Genomic DNA, 26,336 nt, shown 5'->3' on the forward strand with positions numbered 1-26,336 from the left:
ACGAAGACGACGTCCTTGAACAGTCCCCTCTCGCTCGCCCATTCCGTCGCGTGAGCGTTCGCGCGCTCGAGCGCGTCCACGACGTCGCGCTCGATCGCGCCGTCCGCCGCCCACGCGCGCGCGGACGCGAGGAGCGCCTCCGACGCCGCCGGCGGCGGCGACCGCGAGACGGCGACGCGCCCGATCCTCGCGGTCCGCAGGTACGTCCGTCCGTCCGTCACCGCCTCGCGCATCGCGTCCGCGAGCGGCCGCGACGTCTCGTCGTCCTCTCCCTCCTCGACGACGAACTCGAAGTGGTCGTGCAGCGCCGCGAGCCCCGCGCGCGCGGACGCGACGCACATCGCGCGCTCCACCGTGGACTGCAGCTCCGCGAGCGCGGTCAGGTGCTTCGGGTAGCGATGCCGCCAGTCCTTCTCGAGGAGGATGTCCTGCGCGAGCGCGCGGCCTTCCAGGGACTCGAGCGCGAGCGCGGCGGCCGCCCACACCTCTTTCCCCGCGCGCGTGGTCGTCCGCTTGCCTTTCGCGTCGCGAGGGAACGCGACGCCGGTCATCGCTCCCGTCCGCGGGCGGGCGAGGCTGCGGGGCGTCTCGGCGCTGTGTGCGCGCGATCAATAATTTCGTCCGACTTCTGTTGATGGGGCCCATTTCTCGACGAGAAAAGTTCATCGGTCTGTTGAAAGGGGACGCGATCAAATATTGAAACCGAGGGATGCGTGAAAAACGTTTGCATTGAAGCCAGGTCTCGCTCGGCAACTCGCGCCAACTTCGCGATCAAGGGCGCCGACGCCGATCGCTCCCGACCGCGCAGCGGCCGGAAACCTAACCCACGTGTCCGCGAAACTGACTTGTCGGTTTTATCCGCGTGCTAACAAACATCCTACTCAGCGCCAATCAATCCGCGCGGCGCCGTCGCCTGCGCGGGATGATCCTCCCGACGCCCTCGCTCATCGCGCGCGCGTCGCCCTCGCGCGTCGCGTCGCTCCCTCGCTCGCGCCTCCTCTCCGCGCCGCCGCGTCCGCTCGTCCCGCTCGTCGTCCGCTGCCAAGGTTTGGGCGAGAAGGGATTGAAAAAGGTGGCCGAGAAGAAGCGCCGCGCCGCGAAGGCGAAGGCGGGCGCGCCCAAGGCGAAGACCTCCGCGGTGAAGACGGCGAAGGCGAAGGCGGCGAACACGAAGGAGAAAGACTCGAAAGAGAAAGACTCGAAGGCGCCGACACCGCGGAAGAAGTACGCGCCGCCCGCGATGGACGAGCAGCTCGCGAGAGAGACGGAAGAGCGCGCGCTGCACAAGGCGACGCCGTTCTTCGCGGACACCGACGCCATGGCGCTCGCGGCGGCCGCGCTGCCGGACGCGAACCCGTACGCGAAACCCCTCGACCCCACGCCGAACCCGAACGGCATCGCGCGGCCGCGCATCGTCGCGACGCCGACGCCGCCGGCTCCGGAGGAGATCTTCGTGCCGCTGTGCGCGCCGGACGGCCCGAACAGCGTCGCGAACGCGGCGCGCGCGCCGCTCGTCGCGGACGGGAAACTGCCGGATTCCATCGTCAGCGACGAGGAGGGCACGTGGGCGCACGACACCGTGAACCGGCGCCTGCGCGAGGACATCCTGTCGCGCGTCGTCAGCGATAACAAGGACGCGCTGAAGAAGTCGCGCGTCGCGACGACCGCGCTGAAGGCGCTCGAGGCGGAGCTGTCGATCGCCGCCGACGCGCAGATTCGCCCGGTGCGCGACGACGGCGGCGCGGACGTCGAGCGTTGGAACAAGAGTATCCTCGCGCCCCATCTCGGAACGACGCTGCTGTGCGCCCCGTGGCTCGTCGTGGAGTTTTACTTCTACCGGCGCGTCCTCGAGGCGTTCGGGTACTTCGGCGACGGCCCGCTCGCGCTGCACGACCCGTTTTCCGCGGATAAGAACGCCGGGTTGGCCGCGTGCGCGGACGCGACGGCGGCGCTGGCGCCGCGACTCAACGCGTTCGCGAAATCCGCCGCTACGAAGGACTTGGACCAGCGCGTTTCGTCGCTGAAGCTCTTCGCGCTCGTGTCGCTGTGGGGGAACCGGATGGACCTGTCGATCTGGCCCGAGGGCGGCGGCGGCGACGCGGGGGGGCGGTCGTCGGACGCGCTGAACGAGGCGATGAGCGGATTGGGGGAGGAGAAGCTTCTTCACGACGACGCGGGCGAGGCGGCGGCGTTTTTGTTGAGACGCGACGTCGCGAACGTCGGGATCGTCGTCGACAACGCCGGGTTCGAGCTCGTGTGCGACCTCGCGCTCGCGGACGCTATTGTGTGCGCGCGGCGGGGGACCGCGGCGACCGCGACGGGCGACGACGGCGACGGTTCGGGTCCCGGCGACGGTTCGGATCCCCCCGCGACGTTTGAAGACGCGCGCGTGACGTTTCACGTCAAGGGCCACCCGACGTTCGTCTCGGACGCGATGGACAAAGACGTCCGGGGCACCGTCTACGTCATGCAGCAGTCCGAAAACGCCGAGATCGCCGCGATGGGGCGACGGTGGGCGACGCACCTGTCCACCGGCGCGTGGGTCATCGCGCCGAACAACGCGTGGGCGCAGCCGCAGCCGCTGTGGGACCTCCCCTCGGACGTCTTCGACGCGTTGCGCGCGGAGGACGTCGTCGTGTTGAAGGGCGACGCCAACTACCGCCGACTCCTCGGCGACCGGCGCTGGGACTTCTCGTCGCGCTTCTCCGACGTCGCGGCGTACTTCCCCACCTCGCTGCTCGCGCTGCGGACGTTGAAAGCGGAGATCGCGTGCGGGATCGCGGCCGAGCAAGTGGAGCGAGCGAAGCGCGAAAACCCGCACGGGTGGCTCGTCTCCGGCGCCTACGGCGTCGCGCAGTTCCTCGAGAAACCCGCGGGGCATCTCGAGGTGGCGTCCGTGGCGTGGCACTGGGGCGCGGAGATGGACGCCGCGGGCGTGCGTCTCGACTGCGTGGACACCGAACGCTTGGAGCTCGCGAGGGTGCTCGCGGCGTTGGCGGGCGCGTGCGTGGAGATTTCAAAGACGTTGCGGCGCGCGCCCCCCCCGGACCCGGACGCGTCGTCGTCCGAGGGGCAGGGCGCCGACGGGGCTGCCGCGCCGACCAACGCGACCGGGGATAAGGTTAAAAAGCTCGACGTCCTCGCGAACGCGCTCGTTCGCGACGCGCTGCTCGCGACCGGGTGCGTGCGATACTACGCGTCGGAGGAGGAGAAGGTGGTCGTCGAGCTCGACTCCGGCGGCGCCTTCGTCGTCGCGTGCGACCCTCTGGACGGCTCGCGCAACCTCGACGCGTCGCTCCCGACCGGCACCATCTTCGGCGTGCACCGCGTGCTGAAGGACGCGGCGGAGAACGAGGAGCACTTGATACACGACGACGTGGAGGCGCACGCGTTGCAGCGCGGGAGCGCGCTCGTCGCCGCGGGGTACGCGAGTTATTCGTCGGCGACGAATTTGGTCGTGGCGGTGGCCGGCGGCGGCCCCGCGACCGAGTTTACGCTGAGCGAGACCGACGCGCAGTTCAAGAGGGTGGGGATCTTGAGCTGCCCGCCGCGCGGGCAGACGTACTCGCTGAACGACGCGCGGTTCGCGGACTGGCCGCAGGGTTTGCAAAAGTACGTCGCGAAAGTGCGGGAGGGGAAGGGGGAGACGAAGAAGAAGTATTCCGGGTTGTACGTCGGGTCGTTGGTAACGGACTTCCACCGGACGTTAAAACACGGCGGGTGGTGCGGGAACCCTCGGCCGCACTTGCGTACGGTGTACGAGGCGAACCCGCTGGCGTTCATCGCGCGCGCGTGCGGCGGCGCGGCGAGCGACGGGTCCGGGGCGACGTTGAATAAAACCGTCTCGGGCGTGCACGACCGCGCGCCGCTGTTTATCGGGTCGAGGGAGGACGTGGAGGAGGTGACGTCGTACGCGGCGTACGGCGTGACGCAGGCGGCGACGGAGTACGAGGTGTGATGAGTGGTGTACATATGCGAGACGTGAGTTTCGAGGTGTCGTGCCGCGCGACGTAGGCCCTACGAGCTAGACTCCGCGTCCACGCGAGAGTCGCCTTCAACGTCACACCCGTCGTCAGCAACTCTGCTCGCGTCGTCAGCCGCCTGCTTGACTGGACGACAGCGACCCGACACCAAAACCTGATTTGAACCGCACTCGTCCGATCGCGCGAGCGACGATGCCGGACGAAGACGTCGACGATGGCACCGACTGGATCACGCGCACGCACGACCTGAAGGACGGCGAGGAAGCCAACCTCGTCCTCGGCGCCGGGTTCGAGCGCGAGGAGGTGGAGCTCATGGAGCTCCCCCCCGAGCTCCTCGCGGTGATCGAGGAGGGTGGCGAGATGGCTTTCAAGGGCGCGCCCGACGAGGAGGCGGTGCTGTGCACGAGGGACAAGACGTACGCGGTGAAGCGCGTGGAGACGTCGAACACGCTCCTCCTGCTTCAGCCCCCCGGCGGGTTGGGCGACGACGACGACGACGACGACGACGACGCGGAGGGCGCGGAGGGCGCGGACGGCGATCGCGGCACGCCCGAGCCGATCGCGAAGAAGCCACGAAAGTCGGCGCCGTCGCCCAAGCCGAGGGATCCGCCGGAGACGCCCGCGGAGGCGTGCGCGCTCGCGCTGTCGCAGCAGAAAGACGCCGGCGGCGCGAGCGATCCGAATGATCCGAAGCGCGCGAAGAAGGACATCACCGCGTTCGCGCAGGCGTCGTCGCACCTCGAGCTCACCCTCATCGCGCCTCGCCTGGACGCGATGTGGGCTCGGCTGCAGTCCGAGCCGCACGTGTACGCGGGTCCGGAGCGCGAGCGCGAGCTCGACGACGCGGACGCGGAGGAGGGGGAGGAAGACGTCGCCGCCGCGGAGGCGGAGGAGGAAGGAGACGCAGACGCCGCGAACGAGGACGGCGCGCCGCGGCGAGGCGGAAGATCGTCGTCGTCGTCGAACCGCGGGTTCGACCTCGAGGATCTCGTCGAGAACGCGCAGGCGAGCGAGATGGAGATCATCGCCGCGCTCGACGAAGGCCCCGCGTTCGTCCTCGACGGCAAGTGGCGCGGCATAGAGCCGTCGTACCTCGCCCACGTCATGGACGTCGCGATCGTCAACGCGCAGGTGTGCACACTTGTCCCCATACGACCGCGTTGGCGTGGTGAACGCCGATCCTTAAGGACTTCGCCCGGCACATCTCTGCGCCCACCACTCGCTTTCAATCCCCGCCTTCGATGCCTTTCAAATCCAGCTGACGCCTTTCAACTCCACCCTTCAACGCGCAGGTGGAAGGGTGGCCGCTGACGAAGATCCCGGAGAAGGACGCGGTCGAGAAGCTCGCCGAGGATGGCTTCCCGGAGGCGGTGACGCAGCACTTTCTCCGCGCGTACTGCCATCCCAACTCCGCGGACGCGTCCTGGAGCGTCGACGCGACCAAGGTGTGCGTCGCGAAGGCGAGCGGGCTGCTCGACGAGCCCGTCGCGGCGAGCGGCGGCGGCGGCGGCGGCGGCGGCGGCCCGGGCGGCGGCGGCGTCAACGCCGGGCGGTGGCGGCTGAGGGATTTCGTCGAGCGATGGAGGGAATCCGTCCCGGAGGAACTGCGCGACGTCGTCGACGCGTCGCTCCTGAGAGGCCTCGCGCTCGTGGACAAGACGGCGGGCGTCGACGGCAGCGAAAACGCTTTCGTGCGCCCGTTCCGCGCGGATCGCTTGCCCAAGACCCCGAAAGAGAGGTTCCACGCGTTGTTTACCCTCAAGCCGCGGTGGACGATGGACGAGCTCGAGCCGTACGTGGTCGGGACGAGGGAGATGACAGTGGAGGCGCAGCTGCTGAAGTTCACGCGCGTGTCGCAGCCGACCGCGGACGCGACGCCGGTGTACTCGAAGCGGTGACGAAGGTCTTACCTTGCTGCGTCGGTGTAATATTGAAATTCGTTCGTTTTCAGCCGGCGTCACATCACCCCGCGCGCGCCCACCGCGGCCGACGCGTACGTCGACTGTCGTTCAGTCCGAGTCGTAGGCGCCCATCGCTCGCACCGCCCTCTTACGCGCCGCCGCGCTCATAAATCGCAAGTCCTTCAGCGGTTTCGGCTTGTACGCCTTGAACGGATGTGCCTTTGCCGCCGCCGCTTTCGCGGCGGTCTCCGCCTTGCGCGATGATCTTCGCGCGCTCGATCTCGTATTCGGAGAGGAACTCGGGGTCGCCATGACCGCGGCGGGCAGACGGCGTGCGCGGGGGGCGATGCGCTCTTTTATGGCGGGAACGTTCTGACGATACAGTATGCGATATTTCTGCTGAGGTGCGATACAAAAAACTTTTCACCCATCGCTCGGTTTCAACATTTGATCCCTCCCCTTTTCAACTGACCGATGAACTGTTTTTGTATGGAATGGCCCTGAGTGGACCCCGAACTGGCACCCCCTCGCTGAAGTCGCGCCGCGCGAGGAGGAGGCGGCGCGTCCTGGCGGGGACGCGCTCGCGATGACGGCGAACGATGGATGAGATCCCGACATGTTCCCTCAGCCCGATTCGTCGTGGCTCAAGGTGCGTCATCCCCCCCACAGCGCGGCGTCGCCCCCCTCGTTCGGTTCGTCTTCGCGCGGACGTCGTCGATCGATCCATCTTCGAACCGTCGTCAGAGGGTGCCCGATCTCCGATCGCCCGCTCTCGCCCTCCTCGCCCTCTCCCCTTCCTCACCTCCCCGTCCTCCTCCCCTCCCTCCTCCACCCCCTCCCCCGACCCTCCCTCCCTCCGCAGGACGCCCCGAACGCCACCCCGGTCGGCCCGACGTCGCCGTGGGGCCTCCAGCTCATCAAGTGGTACCTGTGCAGCGAGCCGAGGTTCCGCGGAGGCGAGCCCGTCGTCCGCGCGCGCGAGATCTCGACCGCGTCCCTCCTCAGCGGCGTCGCGACGGACCTCAGCGGGCTCGAGCTCAAATGGGAGACGCGGGAGATCGAGTACGCGCTCGTGATGCTCGCCTCGGAGGTGAACGAGGCGGACGAGCCCGTGGGCGTCATCGAGGAGCTCGAGGAGCTCGACGACGGCGGCGACGACGACGACGACGACGACGCGGACCCGGTGGATCTGCGGCGATTCGTCCTCGTCGAGTCGCGGCTGCCGTCGCCGTCGCGGCTGCAGCGCGAGGAGCGAGACAACCGCGCGCCGTCCGCGGAGCAGCTGGCGTACGTGGGGAAGCGGGTGATGAAGACGTTCGAAGGGCACGGAGACTTTCACGGCGTGGTCGCGTCCGCGCGGTGGCTGCGCGCCGCGGGCGCGGAGGGCGAGGACGACGCGGACGGGTGGCTGTATTGGATCCAGTTCGAAGACGGCGACCACGAGGAGCTCAGCGAGAGCGACGTGGAGCTGATCCTCGTGCGGCAGTCGTCCAAGTCCGCGAGGGAGAGGGAGGAGGAGCGGAAGGAGCGGAGTTGCGCGGAGCTCGCGGCGTACAAGGCGCATCAAGAGGCGAAGCGAAAGGCGGAGGAGGACGCGAAGAGGGAGAGATAACGCGAGCGGGAGGTCGCGCGGGAGAAGGCGCGCATGAAGGCGTTCGAGGACGCCAAGGCGAAGGCGAAGGCGAAGGAGGCGCGGGCGAGGGCGAGGGAGGAGGAGGCGAAGAGGGAGGCGAAGGCGAAGGCGAAGCAGGTGTTCGCGAATCCGTTGGGGGGCGTGCGACGGGATCTTCCCGGGTCGCCGGCGCTTCCGCCGCTCGCGGAGGGGGAGATGGAAGTCCTGTCGCACGTCCTCTCGCCCGAGGTGACGCGTCTGTACAAGGAAGTCAGAGCGCTGTTGGCAGCGAGGGGGAACGAGACGTCGATGGAGATACCTCCCGCGCGGATACTATCGCCCGTGGACGAGGGGGACGACTACCACCGCCTGAAAGGGATGCAGGCGCACAAGCAAGTCACGACGCGCGTCGCGAAGGCGATGCGCGCGGAGGTGGCCGCGTCCGTGGAAACGTTAACGAACGACGTTTCGCGGTCTGAACCGGCGCGCTCGGAGTGGGACCTCCCGCGCGAGCTCGCGTACTCCTCCGACGTGGAGATGTTCACGGTGAAGAAGTACGACCGACGGGTAGCGCTTCGAGGTCAGCTCGGGGTGCGGTGCAAAAAGGACAAGCGCGCGGCGATTCCGGCGCGGACGATATTAGGTCCGTACGCCGCGTACGTCTGCACGGAAGCCGAGCACGCGGTCAGGAAGTTCCGACCGCCGCCGGGGAGCGGCAGCGGCAGCGGCGGCGCGCGCGGCGACGCCGCGACGCCCGTGGAAGCGCTCGAGGAGGAGCTCAATCACCTCATGTTCGAGACGATGTTCGACAACACGCGCGGGACGGAGGTCGGGGGCGTCAAGATGCTCGTGGACGCGTACGGCTACGGCGGGTTCGCCGCCGCGGTGAACGACCCGACGATCGATCCGAGCGACGGTCCGGAGAGGATCGCGGAGCCGAACGTCGCGCTCGTGGAGGTTTTGGTCCACGGGTTTCCGTTCATGATGCACGTGTCGTTGCGGGCGATCGAGCCGGGGGAAGAGCTTCTGTGTTGTTACGGTCAGGGGTACTGGGACGCGCACGCGGAGGCGCGGGTACGGATCGAGCACATGAAGAAGAGCTGGGAGTCGCTGGGAGTCGACGAGAAGTTGAGGGCGAGGGCGCCCCCGGAGGAGACGCGCGCGAACGGAAGCGCGGGCGGCGGCGGAAAGAAAGCGGGGGTCGCGAAAGACGTCGTCGCGGAGTCGAAGCACGCCGCGGCTGCCGCGAGGGGGGACTCCGCGGAGACGACGACGACGACGACGAAGAAGAAGAAGAAGAAGAAGAAGAAGAAGAAGCCGGGCGAGATCGTGTGCGTCGACTTATCGTCGGACGACGACGAGAACGAGAACGCGGCGCCGGCGTCGGCGACGGAGGCCGCTCGCGCTCGCGCTCGCGCCGCGGCGAAACGCGCGATGTCCGAGAGCGCGTCGAAACCGAAACCGAAACCGAAACCGTCGACGACCCCGGGTTTGATCGACAGCAGCTCGATCGACGACGACGCCGAGCCGATTATCATGGACTGGAGAGAGGTCCCGAAGCCAAAATCGAAACCGCCGCCGCCGCCGAAGACGGTCACGACGACGACGATCGTGACGGAGACCGATTTTTTTTAACCCGACGCAGATCGGGTTCAGCGCGAGGCGAGCGGCGCAGAAACGTCTGCACGCGGAAACGGAAGCCGCGATGGCGTTAGGCAAATCCGGATCTACCACGGAGAAGAAGAAGCCGCAGAGTAATCCGTACTTGAACATCACCGCGGAAGACGTGGACGAGGTGAAGCGTCTGAAGAACGAAAAAGCCGCGCAGCGGATGACGGCGTTGCACGAAGCCACCGCGAACAAGCGCGCGCGCGTGGCGCCGCTCTCCGGCGCCGGCGGCGCGCCGTCGGCGACCGTGATGGAGGTCCCGCCGCCGCCTGGATCGACGACGGGCACGGGCACGGGCGCGGTCGGCGCCGTCCCCCCGCCGGAGCCGCGGCGGTCGCCCGCGAGAGACGCGAACACGGTTGAGTTCATCGGAGAGGTCCCGCCGCCGCCGACGCGAGCCCGCCCCGTGTTCGCGCCGCCGCCGCAGCCCTTGACGACGGTCCCGCCCGCGCCGCCGCTGTGCTCGCGGTCGGATTTCATCGGCATCCTGGACGACGCGGATTTCATCGCGCACGCCGCGCGGGAGCTCGCGACGATCGCCGCGCGTCGCGCCGATCCGGATGAGGTGCGTTCTATACACTGGTTCCCATACGACCGCGTTCACGTGGTGGACGCCGATCCTTAAGGACTTTGCCCGTCGTATCTCTCCGCCCACCCCTCCCTTTCAATCACCGCCATCGACGCCTTTCAACTCCAACTGACGCCTTTGAACTCCACCCCGACGTTCGCTCGTATGGAACGACCCTGAGATCGAGGACGAGACCCCCGACGAAGCGGCGTCGGCGTCGGCGTCGTCTCTGCGCGGGCTTCGCGGGCCGCCGTCCGCGCCGAAGGTGGAGGTCGGCGACCTGAACGTCCACCTCGCCATCTCCGACCACGGCGAAGTGCTGCAGGACGCGCGCCTCTCGTCCCTAACCCTAAACCAAGCCGGGTCGTCGACGGACGCGCGCGCGCGGCTGTACCGCATCTGCCACGCGTACAGCACTCCCGAGGGATGCCCCGCCGGCGACGCGTGTCACTACGAGCACGTCTGCGACAAGGCCGGGTGCTACGGCGCGCACCCGGGGTGCGAGCATCACAAACACGTGCAGGACCGGCTGCTCGGTCCGGGCGGGTTTCGTGCGACGTCGCGGAGAGGCGACTGGCGGTGCCCGCACGGGTGCGGGAATAATTTCGAGCGTCGGAGCGAGTGTTATCGGTGCCGCGCGCCGAGGCCTCCTCCCGCGGGGGGGAAGACGTGGTGCGACCCTAAACCCGAAACCCTGGGACGGAGGAGAGGAGGGCGGGAGCGAAGCGGCGCGAGGGAGGGAACGACGACGACGAGCGAGGAACGAGAACTAGTAGACATAGCCAGCCGCGACGTCGCGCTGAAGTGAACGAAAGACGAACTGAACGACCGCGGCCGATTCCGACCTGAACAAACGCGTGACGCATCATGTCGGCGCTGACGCGGAAAATCAAACGCGTGACGGTTCCAGTCACGCGTTGTGTGTCACGCGTTTGATTCGTCCGAGCCGACATTCGACGCGGGCGCGGACCGGACGCGCGCGCGTTGACCTCGCGACGCGACGGGTCCGGCGCGATGGGCGGCGACCTCGAGAAGGTCGTCGTTCAGCCCGCCGCGACGAATGGCGCGAGCGCGACGGGCCACCGCGACGGTGGCTCCCTCGACGGCGGGTCGAGATCGGGTAAGAAACCGCAGCAATCGCCGGGCGCGCCGCCACCCGTGAAGACGACCGAACCCGAGGAGGAGGACGATGGCGAGCTGCAGGACACGAGCATCCTGGCGAAAAGCGAGATGGAGGCGGTCCAAGAGGCGAGGCAGCTCGCGCAGATGAAGATGGCGTGGCGATGGACGATCCGAACGCTCTTCCTCATCTCCCTCGTCGGCACTCTTGTCCTCGTGGCGTACCGCCACGACATCTCCACGAAGTTCGGCGGCGCGACGCCGTGGCGATGGGGGTGCTGGTGCACGATCGTCTTCGGTGGGAGGCAGGTCATGACGTTCTTCATGGATCTGGTCATGCTCGCGCTGGACCGGAAGCACGTCATCGCGAAGCGCGTCTCCTTCATCCTCGGCGGCGTCTTCACGAATTTAACCTTCACGCTCTACGCCATCGTCCTTCGCGTCGCGTGGGAGCATCTGCTGCGCTCTTCCGCGAACGGCGACGGCGGCTGGAGCGGCGGCCACGAGCTCGTGCAGCGGATATGCAGCTGCCTCATCGCGTGGGGGATCACGCTCACCGCCGCGAAAGCGCTGTCGCGGTACCTGGAGGTGTACTTTCAGCGTGCGGCATACTTTCAGCCCATCATGCGCGCGCTCGCGGAGGAGTTCGTCGTCATGACGTTGCTCGCGGTGTGCAGCGTGGACTTGCGGCAGTGGGCGAGCGACCACGGGTATGTTGACGACCGCAGAGGCGGCGCGGGCGGCGCGGGCGGCGCGGACGACTACTCCCCCGGGTCGCCGAACCCGAAGCCGACGAAGCCGCGGCGGCGGTGGTGGAAGAGCGCGGATCCGCTCGCCGCGACGACGAGCGCCGCGGAGGGGGGATCTTCTGGACAGACGTCGTCGTCGTCGTCATCGCGCCAGTCGTCGCACCAGTCGCATCAGAGCGGACTCTTGCGTCACTTCGGGCGCGTGCGAGGCGCGCTGATGAAGCGGAGAAAGATCACCATATCGCTGTCCAACTGGATCCGGCTCACGAAGGAGACGCTTCCGATCAAGACGGATCAGGCGCGTTCTATACAAAAGTTTTTCCCCCATATCCCGGTTTCAACATTTGATCGCGTCCCCTTTCAACTGACCGATGAACTCTTTTTGTATGGAACGACCCTCAGATCGTCATGAAAGAGGGCTCGATCGGTCCCGCGGACATGTCGCTCGCGCGCCTGCAGCGCATGTCGCAGCACGTCCGCCGACGCGTCATACACCTCCCTGAGAAGTTCGTGAAGAACGCGAACCGCGTGCACGTCCGAGGGGACCTGCCGAAGATTGTCGACGAGCAAATCGTCCACAGGTCCGTCGCGTCGACGACGGCGTTGCGAATGATCGCGGTGATGCGGCAGCTTCAGGGCGCGCGGCGGTTCGTCCCGCTCGATCACGACTTCTTCAACACGATGGGTCTCCCGCGACAGGTGCAGGAGAAGGTCATGGAGGTGCTCGACGTCGACGGCGTCGGGTCGCTGAAGAGGGATCAGGTGCGTTCTATACAAAGGTGTTTCACCCATCGCCCGGTTTCAACACTTGATCGCATCCCCTTTCAACTGACCGGAGAACTATTTTTGTATGGAATGGCCCTCAGATCGTTCGGAGGTTCGTGGAGATTTACGAGAAGCGGAGGGACCTCGCGCGGTCGTTGGACAGCGCCACGAGCGTCCTCGCGACGCTCGACAGGATCGTCTTGACCGCGTTCCACGTCGTCCTGCTCTTCATCGCCATGGCGATCTTCGACATGAACATCATGGAGATGTGGTTCACCGTGTCCTCCGTGCTGCTCGCGTTCGCGTTCATGTTCGGCAACTCCGTGAAGGTGCTCTTCGAGTCCATCATCTTCATCTTCATCGTGCACTCGTTCGACATCGGGGACAACATCTTGATCAACGGCGAGCGGCACGTGGTGCGGAACATCTCGATCATGAACACGGAGACGACGAAGTGGAACGGGCAGGTGATCTACTACCCCAACACGGTCCTGAACACCGCGCCGCTCGTCAACCTGACGCGCACGAAGCATCTCACCGACGAGCAGACGTGGGTCGTGGACATTCACACCTCCGCGCGCGTGTTCGAAGCGCTGCCGTTATACCTGCACGCGTTTCAGATGTCGCACGCGGAGGACTTTCTGGACTGCACGCCCAGGATTTACTCGCACGCGGACGACCCGTTGAAGATCAAGCTCACGGTGTATTACGAGTACTCGTTCAACGGGCTCCCGCCGGCGAGGGCGGGGAAGGCGAGGGACAAGCTCGGTCTCGCGATGCGAAAGTTTCTCATCGACAACGGCGTGGTGTACAAGCAACAGCCGCTGCCGGTCGAAATTTTGAGCGGGCCGGGCGGGACGATGACGATGGGGCCGCCGCCGCCGCCTCCGAGCGGCGGCGGCGGCGGCGGCGGCGGCGGCGGCAGAAACTCCTCCGCAGGGCCCTCGTCGAAGACCGCCTCGAAGACGACGACGCCCGCTCGCGAACTGTTCGCCGCGCCCGCGCCCGCCGCGCCCGCTTCCACCGCTTCCACCGCGCCAACGTCCTCGGCGACGACGCCACCCGTCGCGCCCGCGCCGGTCCCGCCGGTCCCTCCCAAGGCTGAACCCGAGATTGCCCCTCCGCCCGCGCACGCGGCGGCGAGTTCGTTCCTCGATCTCGCGACGTCGGCGACGGCGGCGCAGGTGGCGACCGCGAAGTTCCACGCCGCGGTCGCCGCGGCGAGGGAGGACCGGGACGAGTGGCAGCAGGAGAGGAGCGCGGGGGAGTGAGCGCGCGAGCGAGGTGGGAGGGTTTTTTGGTTTTGTCGTCCACGTACGGTACGAACCTTACGACGACGACGCGAAGAGAAAATTTATTAGTTGAGACTTTTTTTTATCGGCAGAAAAAATGCAGAAGAGGTCACGTCCTTTCAAACCCTCTCTCGAGCCGCACTCTCCCCCCCGCGCCCCTCCCCTCCTTCGACGCGCGCGATGGGGAACACGCAGCCCGTCTCCGGCGTGCGCGTCCCGGCGTCGTATCCCGTGCGCGAGCCGTCGCCGGTGGACGACGCGCGCGAGAACGACGACGACGACGACGACGCCGACGCGCGCGACGACGCCGACGAGGCGCGAGAGCGCGAGGAGAAAAGAGAAGCGAACGCCGCCGCCGCCGCCGCCGCGGACGACGCCGTCGCCTCGGACGTCGAGTCCGAGGACACCTCCGACACCGCGTCGTCGCCGCGGCAGTACGCCGAGATCACCTCCTTCGACGCCGCGCAGGTCGACGTCGCGTTCGCACTCGTCTCTCTCCTCGCCCTCCTCCCTCTCCGCGCGTGCGTCCGCTCGGCTTCGTCGACGCTCGCGCTCGCGCTCGCGCTCGCGCTCGCGCTCGCGCGCTGTCGCTTCCGCGCGCGCGTCGCGTCGCTCTTCCCGATCACCCCGGGAGACCGCGTCGACGGCGTCGGCGAGGACGCGCGCCCGACGCGCGCGCGCGTAGTCGCGATCGTCCTCGAGGGCGCGCACGCGGTCGCGCGACTCGCGCTCGTCCTCCGCGTCGTCCTGGAGGAAGCCGCCGCGCAAGTCGCGACCATCGACGGATTCTCGTTGGACCTAAACGACGGCCACGCCGGGCGGTACACGATGGCGCAGCACCGCTGGGGCGCGCTGCAGACGTTCGCGTGGTCGCTGACGTGCGCGGAGCGTATCGTCTCGCACGTCGTCGTCGTCGTCGCGGCGGTCGCGTGGCGCGGCTCCGCGACGCTCGCGAGGCGCCGCGACGTCCTCGTCGACCGCGCGGAGGATCTCGCGTTCGCGGCGTTCGTGGCGTCGCTCCTGCTCGCGGGCGGCCACGTGGTCGTCGTGCCGACGTGGGCGCAGCTGATTGGCTCGCCGTCCGCGTACGTGGACGAGCACACCGGGAGGAAGGTGCCTCTGGAGCCGTTCGGCGCTTGGGGCTTTTCGGCGTTTGTCGTCGGCAAGGCGCTGCAGGCGAGCGCGTTGGCTCTGCTCCTGAGCGCGCGGCGCGCGGCGAAGACCGTCGCCGCGGAGGTCGCGCTGGAGGACGCCGCGCGAAAGAAGGCGAAGTGAGTGATGAACGATTTTTTAGTGATGAAAGAGAACCGTCGCGTTACAAGTGTCTGTCGACGTCTAAGAGGCGCCGCTTTCTTTCTTTTAGCTTTTGGTTTCCCGCCAACCCCCGTCCCCGCCCCTTCCCCCCGTTCGAACCGACCGACGCCGCGCGCGGACGATCACGGCGGCGGCGGCCCCGGCGGCCCCGGCCTGAACCCCGGCGGCGGCATCCCCGGCGGCGGCATCCCCGGCCGGAACCCGGGAGGCGGCATCCCCGGCGGCGGCATCCCCGGTCTGAACCCGGGCGGCGGCATGCCCGGGGGCATCCCGCCAGCCATCGGGGGAGCCGAGAATTGCGGCATCATGTGCGCGCCCATCGCGCCGCCGACGCCGCGCACCGGCCCCGCGAGCCCCGGCGGGGGCGCGCCCGGGACCGTCCCCGGGACGACCCCCGGCATCCCCCGGCCCGCGGCCTTCCCGATCCCCACGCCCGGGGGCGCCTGCTGCGCCTGCGCGCGCTTGTCCTCCTGCGGGGGCGGCCCCTCCACCGTGAGGGAGACCACCTCCTCGCCGCGCAGGAGCAAGAATCCGAGGACGCGGCGGACTTGGCGCTCCTCCTCCGTGAGCCCCTTCTTCGGCGGGAGCTTTCTGAACTCCTCCGCGTCGCCGAGCACGATGTTCATGTGGCGATCGAACGCCATGAACCGTCCCACGATCTGGCGCCCGTCCACGATCGTGACGCGCATTCGGTAGTTGATGTACGCGAGCATCTTGGACGTGCGGGAGACGACCATGGCGATCGGGTTCGCGCGCGCGCGTCCTCCTTCGTGTTGCGCGCCTTGTAGGTCTTTTAACGCGCGATCGGTGAAGAACGCGTCGTGATCTCGCCGGCCGTCGCGCGCCGATGAATGCCGATCGCGCCGTTGAAGAAGAGACGGCGTCCTCTTCTTCAAACCCTCTTTTTTGCGCGCGCGCGCACGTTCTGTTTGCTGAAGTCGAGTTTTGCAAGGGGACTTGTCTTTTTCGGCACCTCGCGCCGCGCCGCGGTCGTTTCCCGGGGAGATTTTCGAGCGACGCGACGCGCGCGCGCGGTTCTCACGATTCGCGCGATGGAACGATGGATGGATGACGTCTCATCGATCGATGACAAATCTACCTACGCGCGCGCGGCGGACGCTCGAAACTCACGCCGTCGCCTTCGCCGTCGACCCCGGCCGCCGGCGCGGCGTCTCCGCCGTCTCCTTCAGCGCCTTGATCCGCTTCTGCGCGTCGATCACGCGCTTCTTACACGACGCGATGACGTCCAGCTGCAGCTCGTAGTCCGCGATGAGCATCGGATCCGAGATGGTCGCCGTCCCCTCCCTCATCTTCTCGTTCTCCGCCCTGAGAGTCGTTCCATACGAGCGAACGTCGGGGTGGAGTTGAAAGGCGTCAGATGGAGTTGAAAGGCGTCGCGGTGTGTCGGGATTGAAAGCGAGGGGTGGGCGGAGAGACACGCCGGCAAAAGTCCTTAAGGATCGGCGTTCACCACGCCAACGGGGTCGTATGGGGACCAGTGTATAGAACGCACCTGAACGCGTCCCGCTCGTTCTTCAGACGCGTCAGCGTGTCCTTCTTCGTCGCGCCCTCCTCCTCGAGGCGCGCCATGTCCGCCGCGAGCGCCTCGTTCTCTCTCGCCACGAACTGCAGCTTCTCCTTGCTGTGCGTCAGGACCTGCACCGTCGTCGTCGTCTTCTTCCGCAGCTTCAGGAGCTCCTCGTCGCGCTCCTCGATCTTCTCGTGAAGCCCGTGGTTCTCGATCTTGAGCTGCTCGAAATCGATCAGATGCAGCCCGTCCGCGAGCCGCTCCTTGGCGCGGATCGCTCTCTCGAGCCGCTCCAGCGCGTGCCTCAGGACGACGTTCTTCAGCCGCTCTCTGTCCAGGATTGCCTCCTTCTCCTTCTCCGCGGCGACGAGCTTCTTGATCGTCGCCTCCGCGAGCGGCTGCCCGGTTCGAGAGTTCTCCGCCGCCTTGGCTACCTGAGGGTCGTTCCATCGTTCGAAGCGACGAATGTCAGGGTGGAGTTCATAGGCGTCAGACGGAGTTGAAGGGCGTCGCGGTGTGTCGGGATTGAAAGCGAGGGACCCTGGGCGGAGAGAAACGCGCGCGGGCGAAAGTCCTCAAGGATCGGCGCGCGCCGCGCCGACGCGGTCGTATGGGAACCAGTGTGAAGAAGAACGCGCCTCGAGCTTGAAGGCGGCGAACGCGTCGCGGACGTCGCGCGCGCGCGTCTCGCGCGCCTCCAGGTACGCCTCCGCGCGCGCGATCGCGTCGTCGTAGTGCGCTTCGACGCGATTCAGCTCATCGCGCGACGACTCCCATCGCGTCAGCGCGGCGTGGTACCTCTGCTCCGTCTTTTGGTCCGATCGAGGGTCGTCGCCGGCGGGTTTCGCGCCAGCTGGCTTCTTCTTGCCGGGCCCCGCGTCGGACCCGGCGTCGCTCGCGCCGCCGCTCGCGCTCGCGCTCGCGCCGCTCCCCGCCGCCCCGGGCGCGCGCTTCACGACCTGCGCGGCTTTCTTCTCGAGCTCGGAGTTGACGCGATCGAGCTTGAAGACCTCGTCTTGAACGCGTCGAATCTCCTCCTCGAGCAGTTCGCCCTCGTCGGGGCCGTCGTCTTTCTTACCCTGGCCCCCCTTCTTTTCGCTCTCGAGCGACGCGAGCGCGACCTCCGTTTCCTTGGCCAGCTTCACCATCTCCGCGGCGTACTCGTCCTCGTCGCTGTCGCTCTGCCCCTGCGCGACGAAGTCGTCGTTGAACCCTTCGATGTCATGCGCCGCGGCTCCGTCGCGTCGGTAGAAATCCGCGAGCTCCGCGTCCGAGTCGTCGGACTGGGTTCCGTCCGCGTCGCGGCCGCCGTCCGCCCCGTTCGCGCGCTCTCCGTCCGCGTCGCCGCCGTCGTCGTCGTCGCCGTCGCCGTCGCCGACGCCGCCGCCTTCGCTGTCTTTCGCCGGGGAGCCTTCCTCGTCGCCGTCGCCGTCGCCGTCGCTCTCGTCGTCCGCGTCCGTGTTGGCGTCTTTGGACGGCGATCCGTCCGCCGGCGTCGCGCCGTCCGCGGGGGTGTCCGCGTCCGTCGTCGCCGCGTCCGCGGGGGTTCCGACCTCCGCGGGGGTGCCGTCGCCGGTGGTGACCGGCGCGGGCGAGTCCGGCGCCGTGGGAGGCGCCGCGCTGGCGGCGTCCGCGTCGTCGCCCGCGCCCGCGCCCGCGCCCGCGCCCGCGTCTGCGTCTGCGCCCGCCGCGGCGTCCGCGTCCGCCGCCGGCGCGGGCGTCTCCGGCGCGGCATCCTCCGCGGCGGGCTCGGCCTCGGGCGCGGGCTCCGCGGCGGGCTCGGTCGCCTCCGGCTCCGCCGCGGGCGGGGTCTCCTCCTCGCCCATTCCGTCGGATGCCGCTTTAAGATTGCCTCCGGGCCCCCGCAGCGCCGAGATTCGACGACGACGCCGCTCGCGCGTCCGCCCCCCGTCGCGATGCCGACGACCTGCGCCGCGTCGCGGACGCGTGAGCGCTCGAAGACGTGCTCGCGCGGACGCGGCGCCGTCGCGGACGCGACCGAACGACCGTCGCGCGCGTTGGCGTGTGCGCGTCGCCGCGCGTCGTCGCCCTCGCCGAACGGCCTCCTCCCTGCCTGTGTCTGCTGTCTGGTAGTCTGGTCGCAGTCCAGCTCGAGCGCGATCGCGATCGCGATGCGCGCGTCCGCAGGTCTTCCCCCACATGTCAGTCTCGGACGCGCGCGGGACGCGCGCCGCCGTCATGGAGCCCGAGGGCGGGTCCGACTCCGACGAGGACTCCGCGATCATCCCGACGCAGCTCGAGCCGGCGTCGACGCAGTCGCAGCGCGCGGTCGCGGAGGCGGAGGCCCCGACGCGCGACGGCGACGACGGCGACCGCGACGACGACGGGGTGGGTGCCAACAATGAGGAGGATAAACTCCAATTCGTGCGCGACGACGACGCGCCCTCGTCGGACCTTCCGACGACGCCTCGCGACGACGACACCGCCGTGCGCGACGCCGCTCCCGAAGCGGCGCGCGTAGACGGCGGCGGCGACGACGACGACGACGCGGGGCTTTCGCCGAGGACGGACGACGCGGAGCGCTTCGACGGCACGTTCGAGGTGGAGTGGACCTCGCGCGAGCTCCTGCGATACCTCCGCGAGAACGCGGTCGACCCCACGTCGCGCGATCGCGACGACGCGCCGCCGGGGGTCGTGGACGCGCTCGCGGAGTTCCGGAACGTGCACTACCTCGATCAGGCGAGGTGCGCGAGGGAGTACGGCAACAGGCACCCGCGAGGAGGAGGAGGAGGAGGAGGCGAGACGCGATGGTGGAAGATGTCCGCGGCGATCGAAGATTCGATCGCGCCGCCGCCGCCGACGCGAGAGCGACCGACCGAGCCGAAGCCGAAGCCGAAGTCGAACCTCATCAGCGGGCGCGACGCCGCCGGGCTCACGTAGGAGGAGAAGAATCTCGTCGCCGGATACGGCGTCGCGATGGGCGTCGCGACGAAAACCGCGCTCGGAGACCTGTACTTTTCAAACGACGACGACACGCCGGTGATGATCGCGGCGAAGTTCGGGTTAGACGCGGACGCGCTCGTGAAGATGAACAAGAAGCATCTCAGGCTTTTGGATTTGGACTCGAGGTTGAAACCGATGACGCGGTTGTGGCTCACCGAGGACCCGAGGACGCCGCCGCCGAAGAAGCAGAAGAAGGAAGCGCCCGCCGCCGCCGCCGCCACCGCCGCCGCCGCCGCGCCCGCGCCCGCGCCCGTGGGTGCGCCGCAGCACACGAAGTCTGTTCCGGGTTTAGGGTGGAGGATGCACAGCGAGGAGCAGAGGGCGATCATGCAAGAGTTTTGGAAGACCAAGGGCGCGTACCCGTCGCAGGAACAGAAAGACGACATGGCCGAGCGAAGCGGTCTCACGAATAATCAGGTGCACAATTGGTTTCATAATCAAAGGACAGCTTACGCGAAGAAAGGCTGGGATATCCCGCGTGAAGGCGGAGAAGGCGAAGCGAAGCCGTCGAAGCGACGCGTGAAGACGGCGAAAACGAAGACGAAAACGAAAGAAGAAATAGAAGGCCTGTTCGGCGAGAGCGACAGCGACGACGACGGCGACACGGCGACGAACGCGTTTTGGGCAAAGTTTGACAGCGAGCGCGGAAATAAGGCGACCACGGCGCAGTCGGGGCGCCCGACCGAGGGTGCCCAAGGGGACGCCCGGGGCCAAGGCGGCGCCGGGAGAGTGCCAGAGCGAGCGCGCGCGCCGTCGCCGCCGCCGCGCGCGGCGATGCCGAAACCCAAGCCCGCGCCCGCTGTGCGCGCGCCGGCGGCTATCGAGATCTCGAGCGACGACGACGACGAAGTCTCGATCATGGCCGAACATCGCGCCGCGAAAGTCAACAAGCGAACGCAAGAGGCCGGGTTCGCCGCGGGACCGTGGGCGACGGACGCGCTGCAGGATCTTCTGGCCGAGGAAGGATATTCGAGGACGAAGGCGGATCATAATATTCTCATAAAGGTCGTATGGGGGAGGATCAATGCGAAGAAAGACGTGTACGATAAGAAGAAGTCCCTGATCGACGCGAAGAACGATCCGATATTGTGGCGGATTTTCGGCGAGAAACCCCTGCGCGCGACGACTATGCCCATCCCGATGGTCGTCTCAAAGGTTATCTCCGCGCACGTGCGGAAGAAGAACGAGCCCCTTCCCGCGGCGTGCGAGCCCGGGTGGCGGAAAGACATCGAAGGCGGCGACAGCGGCGGGTTTAAGATCCCGAAAGCCGCCGCGGGTCTCAAGGATCTGAGGGATGACTTCGGCGACATAGGCAACGGCGACGGCGACGGCAGCGACGACGACGACCACCGCAGGCGACGCGGCGGCGCCGCGGGGAGTAAGAGCGCGATGGCGCTCATACGCGAGAAGCAGAAGCAACGGCGGTTGCGAGAGAAAGAAGCCGCCGCCGCCGCGAAGCCGAACGCGGGTTGGGACTCCGGCGCGGACTCCGACGGCGAGAGAGGCTCTCCGGCCCCCCACGAGCAGCGGCGATACGCCGCGGTGACGCGCCACAACGTCGAGCTCGTGTACCTGACCCGCGTCGCCGCGGCGTCCCTCCTGCACTTGGACGAGGACACGTTCGACGAAGTCACGGTGATGTCGTACGTGCGTTTTAAGTGCAAGCAGTTGGCGAACGGCGAGGCGCATTATCGACTCGTGCAAGTGAATCGCATCGAGCACGGGGACGAGTACGAGGTCAACCCGGGGACCCCGGACACGCCGAAGACGACGCGCTGGCTCGTGTGCAACAACATGGGGACGGAGAAGACGCTCGCGCTCGCGGACATCAGGTGCGTTCTATACACTGGTCCCCATACGACCGCGTTGGCGTGGTGAACGCCAATCCTTAAGGACTTTTCCCGGCGCATCTCTCCGCCCACCCCTCGCTTTCTATCCCCGCCTTCGACGCCTTTCAACTCCACCTGACGCCTTTCCACTCCACCCCGACTTCGCTTTGTATGGAACGACCCTCAGCAACGCGCGGTTCACGGACCAGGAGCTCGCCAAGTTGGGAGAGTTCATCAACGACGGCGTCTTAATGCGGTGGGCCGTGCGCGGGCTCCAGCACTTGCACAAGCGGATGATAGACCACATGCCAGAGGACACTCGCGCGCGCCTACAGAAGCTGCACGGGTTACGGAACAAAGCGAGCGCGGAGGGCAACTTCCACGCGAAGAAGAGACTCAACGCGGAGATCAAAGAGCTCGAAGCCGGGACGCTCGAACGCGACCGGTGTAAAACCCCGGACGTGGACGTCGAACCCGGGTCCGGCGGCGGCGGGGTCGCCGCCGAGGGTCCCGGCGGCGGCGGACGCGGCGGCAGCAGGTGGGCGATTCCGACGCTGGGTGACCTCGCGGGGTTCGGCGAACGGCGCGGCGGCGGCGGCGGCGGCGGCGGCGGCGTCGGCGGTCCAGGCCCGGCGCGGCGAGAAGATCCGTGGGGCGGCGGCGGCGGCGGCGGCGGCGGCGGCGGCGGCGAGGGTAGGATCTCGCGGCCGGCCGCGGGCCCGTCCGCGGCGGAGAGACCCGCGTCGCGGAGCTTCAGCGGGCGCTTCGCCGAAGGCGACGGAGCGAGGGCGTCCCCGCGCGACGACGACGACGGCGGCGACGCGTTCGGGGACGAGCGCCGCGCCGCGCCGCGCGAAGAGACGCGGCGCTTGGAAGTCAGCGCGGACGTCGCTAGGAACATCGTCGGCGTCACGGCCGCCGCGGTGAAACAGCTTCAGGACCGCACGGGTGCGACGGTTCAGGTCTCTCGCGTCGATCGCGGCGAACACGACGACGGGAATCGAAGCGTCGTCATCTCCGGCGCGTGGCCCTGCGTCGACGCGGCGGTGGAAGAGGTTCGACGCGTGATGTCGAAGTACCAGCCGCGCAACCGCGACCGCGACCGCGAGCGCGACCGCGACCGCGGGCGCAAGCGCGATCGGTCGCCGGATGCGTCGCCGCCTTCGAGCTCGAAGCGCGGGAGATCGACGACGGCGTGCAGGTTTTTCAACACCCGTCGCGGGTGCAGAGACGGAGACAAGTGTATGTTCTCGCACGGCGACGGCGCGTCGCCCGCGCGCGTGAGATCCCCGCCGCGTTCGCGCGTGAGATCCCCGCCGCGTTCGCGCGTGAGATCCCTGCCGCGTTCCGCGGACGACAGGGGGTGGGGTGCTGACGTCAGAGTCGCCCCGGCGGCGGACGGCGAGGGGATGGGGCGCGAGGTCCCCGCGGGACGAGGAAACGCGACGTCGCTCTCTGTGCGAGAGGGCGATTACGACGCTTCTCGACATCATCGAACGCAAGGGCGGTCGTCTCTATGCAACTGGCATGACGCAGCTCTATCAGGCGATGCCAGAAGCGAAAGATGTCGTGGGAAAACTTGCAAACCGAAACCTTTCCGAGTTTTGCGAGGATTCGAACGGACGGCTCACGTACGTGAACGGTAAGAACGGACATAAATCGAGCTTCATAGTCGCGGGCAAAGCGTCGAGACCCGGCTCGTCACCTCGTAAGAGGTCGCGGGGCGCCGCCGACGACCTCGAGAAGGTGATACGAACGCTTTACGACATCGTCACGAAGCACGGCGGTCGCATGAAGAGTGGACCAGCCGGACAGAGGCTCTACGGATATGGTGCCGTGATGCCCGAAGCGAAGGACATCATCGACGCGAATTTTAGAAGCAACAAGATGCACAACGTTTGCAAGGCTTCGAAGGGGCGACTGACATTCGAGTCTGACGGCCAAGATGGCGTAATCACCGCGCGCGAAAAAGGCTTAGAAGGCGAAAAACCCGCCCCGGTCGCGGACGACGGCGGCGGGTGGGGCCACGGCGCGAACGCGAACCGAACGGAGACGACGGAAGTCCCGCCGCCGCCGAGAGATCCGAGAGATCCGAGAACGCGAGACGCCGAGCGAGAAGTCCCGTCGCCGCCCGTCATCGCCGCCGCCGCGGCTCCGTCCGACGCTTCCGAGGAAGAGAAAGTGTGGATGTACGCAGACCCGGATGGGGTGATTCAAGGACCGTTCAAGAAGAAGTCGTTCAGGAAGTGGGTGGCGTCCGGTGCGATGCCGGAGAGTACGATCGCGTGGCATCGCGATTCGAACGCGTCCACGGGCGTCCCCGTCGCCTCGTTTCTCGCGTCGTGAGCGGCACCACCGGCGTAGCTAGCGTTGTCGTACTACACGTCATCGACACTGAAAGATGCACGAGAAATACGCTACGATAACCCTTTCAACGACGCCGCTTCGATCCCTTTCTTCTTCGCGGCGAACGTCCCGGAAGACTTCGACGCGACGCCCACGGCGAGTCGACGCGCGAACCTTCCGCTCGGCGCGCCGGCGCCCCCCGCGTCCGGGACGGATAACACCTCGACGAAGACGACGACGTCCGGGTCGCGCAAGTCCACGCCGATCTCGAACGACGACGCGTCCGCGCCTCCGTCGTTTGCCCCGCGCAGCGCGTCCTGCACCGCGGCCGCGACCGCGGGAAGCACGAGCGCTCGCGAGAACGGATTGAGGTTTGTTTTTTTCGCGTCGGCGTCGGCGTCGGCGTCGGCGTCGGCGGCGTCGGCGTCCTTCTCCTTCTCCTTCTCCGCCGCGCCCTTCCCGCCGCCGCCGCTCGCGAAAGCGTCGCTCCTGAACCTGTTGCGGTACACCACCGCGAAATTCACCTTCTTCCCGTCCCCCCTCGCCTTCGCCTCCGCCGCCGCGAGCGCGTGCCATCCGTCCGCGCGCGCCGCGACGCGTGCGGCGACGTCGCCGGCGTCGCACGTGAACTGGACTGGCGCCATCTTCTCGACCCACCGCGGCTTGCCCGCGCTCCCGGCGGCGGCGACCGCGCGCACGACGTCGCGGACGATCGCGGAGACCGCCTCAGACGGCGGCGGCGGCGCCGCGTCCGCGTCCGCGGTCGTCGCCGGCGTCCTCTCCGAGAGCCGCACGAAGACGAACCCGCGTCCCGGCATCTTCACCGGGTTGAGCGCGTACGCGCGGCAGTGCGGCGCCAGGAGCGCCATCGCCTCTTTCGTCGCGCTCTTCTCGCGCATGAACTGGCACGTGATCGCGAACCCGCACGCGCCGCCGTTTCCGGACAGGATGACCGCCGGCGCGGCGTACTCGTATCGCTCGAGCGAGACGTCGAGCTCGATGGATCCTGGGTCGTGGTCGTTATTCGCGTCGTCGTCGCCCCCGTCGCCGTCCGCCGCGGTCTTCCGCCGCTTCTTCGCGACGTCCGCGCCGTCGATCTCCCTCGGCGCCTTGCGTCGCATCTCCGCCTCGGCCTCCCACCGGAGCGCGTCCAGGCTGAGGGGCACCATGACCGCCGCGGCGCCTCGGTTCGTGCGGCGGTGCCCTCGGCAACTGACATCGCATCGCTCTGCTCGGTCAGACCGACCGTCCGACTTCTCGCGGTGCCGTGCCCTTGATGATGTTTGAACGTTGACGTCGCGCCTCCCGCCCCATCCGCGACGACGTCACAGCACAGCGCGCCGCCGGATCGGCACGCGTCCATCGATCGACCCCCCGCGCGCGTCGCGTCGCGATCGCCGATCGACCTCACGCCGTCGCGCGGCGAGGACGCGCGAACCCGGGGAAACGAGCGGGCGACGGCCAGATCTAATACGTGAAAGAGTGCGCTCCTCCAGAGCGGCGGATCTCGCGTGTACGTCGTCATGTCCGGCCAGGTCGAGGCGTACCTCGGCTCCATGCTCTCCGCGCACGCGGACCTGAAGGACCTCCTCGAGGAGATGAAGACGCTGTACGAGAAGAGGCTGTGGCACGAGCTCACGCTGAAGCTCGAGGAGGCGGTCGCGCTGCCGAAGTTCCAGACGGGCGATCTCCTCGTGAACCTGTACCACAACTTCATCACGGACTTCGAGCACCGGATCTCGCCGCTGAAGCTCGGGCACATCGCGGTCGCGGTGTCGTCGAGGTACGCCGATCGCCTCGCCGCGGCGCAGTTCATGGACGACGTCATCACGAAGATCGCGGACCAGAAACAGCGCGGGCACGAGGAGCCCATCTTATACCTGAAGATGCACGTCGCTCTGTTAAAAGTGCACGAGGGCGCCGCCGCCGACGCGAGAAAGATGATCGAAGAGGGCAAGGCTGCGCTGGACGCCCTCCCGTCCGTGGACCCCTCGGTCAGCGCGGCGTTTCACTACGTCAACGCGCAGTACCACAAGAGCAAGCAGCACTTCTCGGAGTTTTACCGAACCGGGATGCTCTACCTCGCGTACGTCTCGAGCGACACGCTGCCGGCGGAGACGCGACGCGATCTCGCGGTGGATCTCTCCCTCGCCGCGCTCCTGGGCGACGACTCGTACGACTTCGCGGAGCTCATCGCGCACCCGATCATGACCGCGATCGACGACACCGCGTTCGCGTGGCTCAAGTCGCTCGTCGCCGCGTTCAACTCGGGGGACATGGCGGCGTACGACGCGTTGTGCGTGAAGCACGCCGCGTCGCTAAACGCGCAGCCCGCGCTCGTGGCGAACGAGCGGAAGCTCAGGGAGAAGATCACGATCCTGTGTCTGCTGCAGATTCTGTTCGAGCTCCCCGCGGAGTGCCGCGAGATCTCAATCGCGGACATCGCGGCGCGGACGAAGCTCGGCGTGGACGGGGTGGAGTACCTGCTCATGAAGGCGCTCTCCGTGAGGCTCATCGAGGGGGTGATCGATCAGGTGGAAGGGAAGGTGAACGTGACGTGGGTCACGCCGCGGGTTTTGTTGAAGCCGCAGATCAAGGAGCTGAGCGTGCGTTTGGACGGGTGGATCGAGAAGGTGAAGAGCGTGGGGGAGTCGTTGCAGGAGGAGATTCCCACGCTCGCGACGATGGCGTGACGGGC

The 26,336-nt window shown here is 67.8% G+C and overlaps 13 protein-coding genes across 13 annotated transcripts; 7 read left to right on the forward strand and 6 right to left on the reverse strand.

The window, feature by feature from the left end:
* Nucleotides 1-922: 922 nt before the first annotated feature.
* MICPUCDRAFT_53534 (DUF89/Fructose bisphosphatase) lies at nt 923-4,059 on the forward strand (the record flags this gene model as incomplete). The annotated part of the gene is made up of 1 exon (XM_003063615.1): nt 923-4,059. One exon carries the CDS (start codon nt 923-925, stop codon nt 3,956-3,958), a length of 3,036 nt encoding a protein of 1,011 aa, XP_003063661.1. The 3' UTR covers nt 3,959-4,059.
* A 116-nt stretch (nt 4,060-4,175) lies between these two features.
* MICPUCDRAFT_53535 (uncharacterized protein) lies at nt 4,176-5,881 on the forward strand (the record flags this gene model as incomplete). Its single annotated transcript, XM_003063616.1, has 2 exons — nt 4,176-5,114; nt 5,276-5,881. 2 exons carry the CDS (start codon nt 4,176-4,178, stop codon nt 5,879-5,881), a joined length of 1,545 nt encoding a protein of 514 aa, XP_003063662.1.
* Nucleotides 5,882-5,992: 111 nt separating this feature from the next.
* On the reverse strand, nt 5,993-6,196 carry MICPUCDRAFT_53536 (uncharacterized protein; the record flags this gene model as incomplete). The annotated part of the gene is made up of 1 exon (XM_003063785.1): nt 5,993-6,196. One exon carries the CDS (start codon nt 6,194-6,196, stop codon nt 5,993-5,995), a length of 204 nt encoding a protein of 67 aa, XP_003063831.1.
* A 304-nt stretch (nt 6,197-6,500) lies between these two features.
* Nucleotides 6,501-9,789, forward strand: MICPUCDRAFT_43009 (uncharacterized protein; the record flags this gene model as incomplete). Its single annotated transcript, XM_003063617.1, has 4 exons — nt 6,501-6,533; nt 6,747-7,361; nt 7,524-9,089; nt 9,142-9,789. 4 exons carry the CDS (start codon nt 6,501-6,503, stop codon nt 9,787-9,789), a joined length of 2,862 nt encoding a protein of 953 aa, XP_003063663.1.
* A 408-nt stretch (nt 9,790-10,197) lies between these two features.
* Nucleotides 10,198-10,558, reverse strand: MICPUCDRAFT_65869 (uncharacterized protein). The gene has a single exon (XM_003063786.1). It carries the CDS (start codon nt 10,510-10,512, stop codon nt 10,357-10,359), a length of 156 nt encoding a protein of 51 aa, XP_003063832.1. The 5' UTR covers nt 10,513-10,558; the 3' UTR covers nt 10,198-10,356.
* A 1,923-nt stretch (nt 10,559-12,481) lies between these two features.
* MICPUCDRAFT_5915 (small conductance mechanosensitive ion channel family) lies at nt 12,482-13,216 on the forward strand (the record flags this gene model as incomplete). The annotated part of the gene is made up of 1 exon (XM_003063618.1): nt 12,482-13,216. A coding segment is annotated over one exon (735 nt), but the record flags the coding sequence as incomplete, so codon positions are not given.
* Nucleotides 13,217-13,837: 621 nt separating this feature from the next.
* MICPUCDRAFT_43011 (uncharacterized protein) lies at nt 13,838-14,932 on the forward strand (the record flags this gene model as incomplete). The annotated part of the gene is made up of 1 exon (XM_003063619.1): nt 13,838-14,932. The coding sequence occupies one exon, from the start codon at nt 13,838-13,840 to the stop codon at nt 14,930-14,932; it is 1,095 nt and encodes a 364-aa protein (XP_003063665.1).
* Nucleotides 14,933-15,093: 161 nt separating this feature from the next.
* Nucleotides 15,094-15,708, reverse strand: MICPUCDRAFT_53542 (uncharacterized protein; the record flags this gene model as incomplete). The annotated part of the gene is made up of 1 exon (XM_003063787.1): nt 15,094-15,708. The coding sequence occupies one exon, from the start codon at nt 15,706-15,708 to the stop codon at nt 15,094-15,096; it is 615 nt and encodes a 204-aa protein (XP_003063833.1).
* A 390-nt stretch (nt 15,709-16,098) lies between these two features.
* Nucleotides 16,099-16,281, reverse strand: MICPUCDRAFT_53543 (uncharacterized protein; the record flags this gene model as incomplete). The annotated part of the gene is made up of 1 exon (XM_003063788.1): nt 16,099-16,281. The coding sequence occupies one exon, from the start codon at nt 16,279-16,281 to the stop codon at nt 16,099-16,101; it is 183 nt and encodes a 60-aa protein (XP_003063834.1).
* A 793-nt stretch (nt 16,282-17,074) lies between these two features.
* Nucleotides 17,075-19,849, reverse strand: MICPUCDRAFT_43013 (uncharacterized protein; the record flags this gene model as incomplete). Its single annotated transcript, XM_003063789.1, has 2 exons — nt 17,075-19,094; nt 19,233-19,849. The coding sequence occupies 2 exons, from the start codon at nt 19,847-19,849 to the stop codon at nt 17,075-17,077; spliced, it is 2,637 nt and encodes an 878-aa protein (XP_003063835.1).
* MICPUCDRAFT_53546 (uncharacterized protein) lies at nt 19,503-23,711 on the forward strand (the record flags this gene model as incomplete). Its single annotated transcript, XM_003063620.1, has 3 exons — nt 19,503-21,295; nt 21,480-22,588; nt 22,653-23,711. 3 exons carry the CDS (start codon nt 19,503-19,505, stop codon nt 23,636-23,638), a joined length of 3,888 nt encoding a protein of 1,295 aa, XP_003063666.1. The 3' UTR covers nt 23,639-23,711.
* Nucleotides 23,710-24,807, reverse strand: MICPUCDRAFT_65874 (uncharacterized protein; the record flags this gene model as incomplete). Its single annotated transcript, XM_003063790.1, has 1 exon — nt 23,710-24,807. The coding sequence occupies one exon, from the start codon at nt 24,805-24,807 to the stop codon at nt 23,710-23,712; it is 1,098 nt and encodes a 365-aa protein (XP_003063836.1).
* A 354-nt stretch (nt 24,808-25,161) lies between these two features.
* On the forward strand, nt 25,162-26,331 carry MICPUCDRAFT_44969 (uncharacterized protein; the record flags this gene model as incomplete). Its single annotated transcript, XM_003063621.1, has 1 exon — nt 25,162-26,331. The coding sequence occupies one exon, from the start codon at nt 25,162-25,164 to the stop codon at nt 26,329-26,331; it is 1,170 nt and encodes a 389-aa protein (XP_003063667.1).
* Between the last annotated feature and the right edge of the window lie 5 nt (nt 26,332-26,336).

This window comes from Micromonas pusilla (genome assembly GCF_000151265.4).
Source record: "Micromonas pusilla CCMP1545 genomic scaffold MICPUCscaffold_15, whole genome shotgun sequence".
Lineage (NCBI taxonomy): Eukaryota > Viridiplantae > Chlorophyta > Mamiellophyceae > Mamiellales > Mamiellaceae > Micromonas > Micromonas pusilla.

Bases quoted from the DNA above. Each gene is read 5' to 3' on its own strand.
- MICPUCDRAFT_65869 (XM_003063786.1), bottom strand. From the start codon at position 10,512: ATGTCTACTAGTTCTCGTTCCTCGCTCGTCGTCGTCGTTCCCTCCCTC.